This window comes from Neolamprologus brichardi, chromosome 3 (genome assembly GCF_056152115.1).
Source record: "Neolamprologus brichardi isolate AB-2024 chromosome 3, ASM5615211v1, whole genome shotgun sequence".
Classification (NCBI taxonomy): domain Eukaryota; kingdom Metazoa; phylum Chordata; class Actinopteri; order Cichliformes; family Cichlidae; genus Neolamprologus; species Neolamprologus brichardi.
In genome coordinates this window covers 10,950,321-10,955,025 of record NC_142106.1, presented here as the reverse complement: position 1 = coordinate 10,955,025, position 4,705 = coordinate 10,950,321, and the positions used below count along the sequence as shown (strand labels likewise).

The 4,705-nt window shown below is 40.5% G+C and overlaps 1 protein-coding gene across 1 annotated transcript; it reads left to right on the top strand.

Annotated features, from left to right (window-relative positions):
• Positions 1–558: 558 nt before the first annotated feature.
• On the top strand, positions 559–3,907 carry LOC102781036 (coxsackievirus and adenovirus receptor homolog). The gene is made up of 3 exons (XM_087838813.1): positions 559–640; positions 2,734–3,090; positions 3,329–3,907. Exons 1-3 carry the CDS (start codon positions 571–573, stop codon positions 3,583–3,585), a joined length of 684 nt encoding a protein of 227 aa, XP_087694939.1. The 5' UTR covers positions 559–570; the 3' UTR covers positions 3,586–3,907.
• Positions 3,908–4,705: the final 798 nt, after the last annotated feature.

Sequence of the window (4,705 nt, the reverse complement as noted above, 5' to 3'; positions counted from 1 at the left end):
AATACTCTTTTTAGATGATCAGAAATATTCAAATTCCTGTGTTTGTGCCTCATGAGTTACGAAAGCTAAAGCTACCTTAATTGTATGAGCAAATATTTGGGTAGAAACTTTCTAAGCCCTTATAAAGAAGTTAGACAGGGCGCCAATCAGGAAAGTGTTTGAGGGCTTCATTTTTATATATTTACATTGTTGTACAGTGGAACAATTTTAAAGTCCTTTGGTCTCTAGCATGGAGCTGATTGTTTATGGATGAGAGCGGTTACGGAGTTCATTCAAGAAACACTCAGAGCTGTTTTAGTTTTCACCTCTTTTCTTATGACTCACTTTTTGATCGTATAGCTCAGCGAACCTGACGTCACTCAAATGCGACTATCTTAAGAGAATTGAACGCAAGTGTGAAGTTGAAACGATCGGCTGAAGCTCAAATAATCTTTGTCTTGCTTAAACTTTAAATTGAATCTCCCGTAGTTACTTTTTAAAAGTCGTAGTCTGTTATTCAGAGGAAATACCATTAGACTAGCACATTTAGAACAAACTTGTTGTCCGGACATCAGAAAGAAGAACACGGAAATGCCTGCTGTAACTGCGTCAGTCTGCTCCACTTTGCTGTTTTTTGGCATCTTCGTGTTTGTCTCGGCAGGTGAGGTTAATAAACCCAAATTTTCCCTCTGAGGTAAAACGGGAAAAATGGTATCTTGGTCGTTTACGTGGTGCCAATACTTCACAAATAATTTGTTTCTTGTTGATTCCATTTGTTTGTGTCCGTGAATGCATCACGAGGCTGGGTGGGGTCTGTACTTGTTTTATCGTAGAGTTAGCATGTTTGCTATCTGTACCGCTTTGGGGACTGTCCTTCTGACTAAAGTGAGATCTGTGGTTGAAATAGTGGCAGTGTAAAAATTCTGTGCTTTAATCGGTCTGTTGCTCGTGTTGTTGTTGGTCTGTCAGCCAGCCGAGAGCAGAGCGAAGTGCTAACATACCAAAAGCTCCCGAGTGTTAAAAACAAAGACAAGTATCGCTACAGTCACTGTCTGTGCCTTTTGTGCTTTAGTTTTTGATCTTTGAAGTTTTTTAGCTTCTCTTGTTCTTTGTAAACTCTGCTATCACTTCCTGCTCCTTTTCACCTGCCAACCAATGAACATTCAGAAATGGCCTACGTCATCTGGCTTCCAATGCCGTACAGTCAGGCTCTTGTAGACCCGCACCTGAGTACATCTGGGGTGGGTGACCCTCCTCAACCAAAAGTGGATGGACATATTCGCGGGACAATAAAACAGGCTTAGTGTGTGAAGACTTGTTGGAACACTGCAGGATAGAATCGACCTAAATCCTCTGTCAAAATGACCGCGGGAATCGGTCATACTTGTTAGATGAGAGAAGGCAAGGAGTTGCAGAAAAGGGTGCTGGGTAGGAGTGCTGTACATATGATGGTGCAGGAGAATGAACAGGTGGATGTGACAGTGAGACTGTCAACATCTGAAGAGTTCACTATAAGTCTTGGCTTCTTGGCTTTTGACTTTGTCTCCTTATCAGCGATTATGAAGCGATATTGTTTTAGTGATGACACTTATCCACATACATTCTATAGATTGGCATCTTTAGGCATCATAGCAGTAGCCGGAGGCTGCGGTGAAGCAGGAGGAACAGGCTGCACTAATAAAGATGAGTAAAGACCACAGGAATTGTAGATGCAGAGGGCTGTAAAGGCACAGCTTTAGATGTTAATATAGTTGATACAGAAGAGTCCGCCTGTTCTTGTTGTGCTGCATGCAAAGCCTGATGATAAGATGTAGGTGAATCCCTTGTAGCTGTTGTTGGACTGGGAACCAGAACAAGGTAACTGCACACTTGTTGAGGGAGACTACTGTAATGTGGCTAAAATGCAGCTTTGTGGCATGAAGGGTAGGACAGGTGAGCACTCTGTGGAGATGAAATCAGTTTGACCATTTAGTTCATTTCCACTTAGATTAGATCAGCCTTCAAGCTCTTTCATCTTCTGGTTTCTTGTCTACCAACATGCATCCAGCCACTCCCATCTATCATCTGGACTACAGGATATTTATAGCGGTTTTCCCCAGGCTACAGGTGTCACTGCATTAAATAGTCTCAGTGGAGATGTTTGCCTTATTGTGCTGATTACAACACAATGACAAGCGAGGTTAGGTGAGTTTAAGGCTATGTCCACACGTACACGGATATTTTTGAAAACGCAGATATTTCTATGCGTTTGCACCTTTCGTCCACACGTAAACTGTGTTTTTGGTCAGAGATTGTTAGAAACTCCTGCCAGGGTGGAGATTTTCAAAAACTCAGTTTTTGCATTTATGTGTGGATGAAGAAAAAGAAGAAAGCACAGCGTCAAAGGTGTGCGGCTTTTTTGATGTTACAAGGGCGGACTTACAGAAAATACTGTTACTGTTAATTTTACTCTCTGCAGTGTTTAAATGCTTACATATACACACACAGTTACGTTAGTTAAGTTAGATCTGCTGAGGGTGGGTGTGCAGTGGCACTAAATGTGCTAGCAGCATTTTTCGCTTTAATGATAGCTGGAACAAACAGTTTTTTCCTCCTCATAGATTTCACTTACTGTAGCTCAGCAGCACCTTTATCTTCTCCTCATCCTCTCAGTGATAACAGCTCTCATTTTGTTCAGTATCACTGAACACAGCAACTCTCAGTGTGAACAATGTGTAATATAACCTCTCTGCTCTGCGTTGTTTCCTCTTTCAGACCAGAAAAACATCACAGCTGAGTCTGGACAGGATGTAGTTCTACCATGTCGAGCTCCGAAAAATAACATCATCTTAGGTGTGGAGTGGAACAGAGCTGACCTGAGAGATGAATATGTGCTTTTTTATCGGAATGAGCAGTTGGATCCAGACAACCAGCATCCATCTTTTAAGAACCGGGTGGATCTGCAGGACAGACAGATGAAGGATGGAGACATGTCTTTGATTCTGAGCAATGTGACGACTAATGACACTGGAACATACGAATGTCGTGTCAAGGCAGGAACAAACCGTAGAAAGAGAGCTATTTTGGATGTTGACCCCATCAGCATCGTCACACTGAGAGTCGTTCCTTCAGGTGAGTCAGTAGAGTTGAGTGTGTGTGTGATCAGAGGTGAAGCTGCTTCCTGGTTGTTGATGTTTGTTTCTAAAGATGTTGTTGATGAGACTTTGTAGAAAGCAGCTGGTCTGAGTGATGTGATCAGAGTGCAGTAGATAATGTCTGACAGCAGTTTGAAGAGGAAATGGATTCTGTTCTGTTCTTCACTCATCACCTACCTGACAGCTGACACCTCACACCTGTTTCTCACCTGCAGGTCAGACAGGAGGAGACACAGAGGATGGAGGGAAGGAGGCTGGATCTGTTGGACTAAAAGTTGGTCTTCCAGTTGCTGCTGCTGTTGTTGTTGTTGTTGCTTTTGTTGGTGTCGTGATCTACAGAAAATGTAGTCAACCCAAACACAGACAGAATTCATGCCAGCAAACCGATGATCTACAGCATGGAAATGGAAATGGCTCAGTGACTCATACAGAGTCAGAGAAGCCTCCATTGCTAAAAGAAACAGAAGGATAATGTGTGACTAAAAAAAACAAAAACAATAATGTCCAAATAGAAAACCAGAAGAGTCACATGTTTCCAAAGGGTTTTTCCAGGATGTACTTGGGCTGTAATAACTGAGGCATGAACATCAGTTCCCTCAATATTTTCACTTTGCCTCAAGACTGAAAAAAAGTGATTATAAAACCAAGAAGAACAGAAGTTGAGGACAAGGAGCAACAAATCTGTCCAAGTTAGCTGATCATGTCAGTGTAACATGTTGTGTTCTTTTCATTTACATCTTGTTGTTTTGTGGAACGGTTTGATCATGTTTTCAAGAAAAGAAAAGAGAGAAATTCTTAAACAATTCTTAAAATAAGTGAAATATGTATCATTTTTTTCCACAGAAGGTGTTCAGTTTGACTCAACTGTCCAAAAAGCTCAACTTCCACTGATATAAAAATAACTGTTTGTTATCCCCAGTATTCATGAATGCAGTGTCTTGTATGTTACAGAACCAGAACCAGAGTCATTGAAAGTGTTTAATCTTCAGGTTCAGCTGTTTGTAAGATCAAACTTGTTCTGTGAAGTTTGAAGCACACAGTGATTCTCATGTATTGATCAGCTGTTACAGTATAATTATGCTTACTTTCTGATGGTGTTGGGTACATATTTTCTTTAATGTATTTTTTATATATTTTATACTTCATGTGAGTTCATTACTAATGCAGCTGCAGCAGATAGACAAATGTAATTATTTATTGTTTCGTGTTAGCTTAAAATAAAACGTTGAGTTGAAAGCTGTATTGATGTGCTCTGAACAAAATTAAATGATGTTACTCCTGAACTTGAATGTGATTTCAATGGAGAACCGAGGAAAAGGGTATGAAGGAGATTCAAGGAGATGAAGGAGCCATATTAAGAAAAAAAGATCAACTTTTTTCTTGAAATTGACAAACTTCCTTAGTCTTCAAAATGACCTGTTCTGGTGACTTAGTGAAACAAATTAATCAGTCATCTTGTGATACAGCATAAATCTGAGAGGAATTATGTTATTTTCACATGGGGGTGTAACCTTCCCCAAGCCTTTATCTGTCCACTGCTAGCTATTTCATTTTATACAATTGTTGGTCTGACCACATCTTTGAACACCATC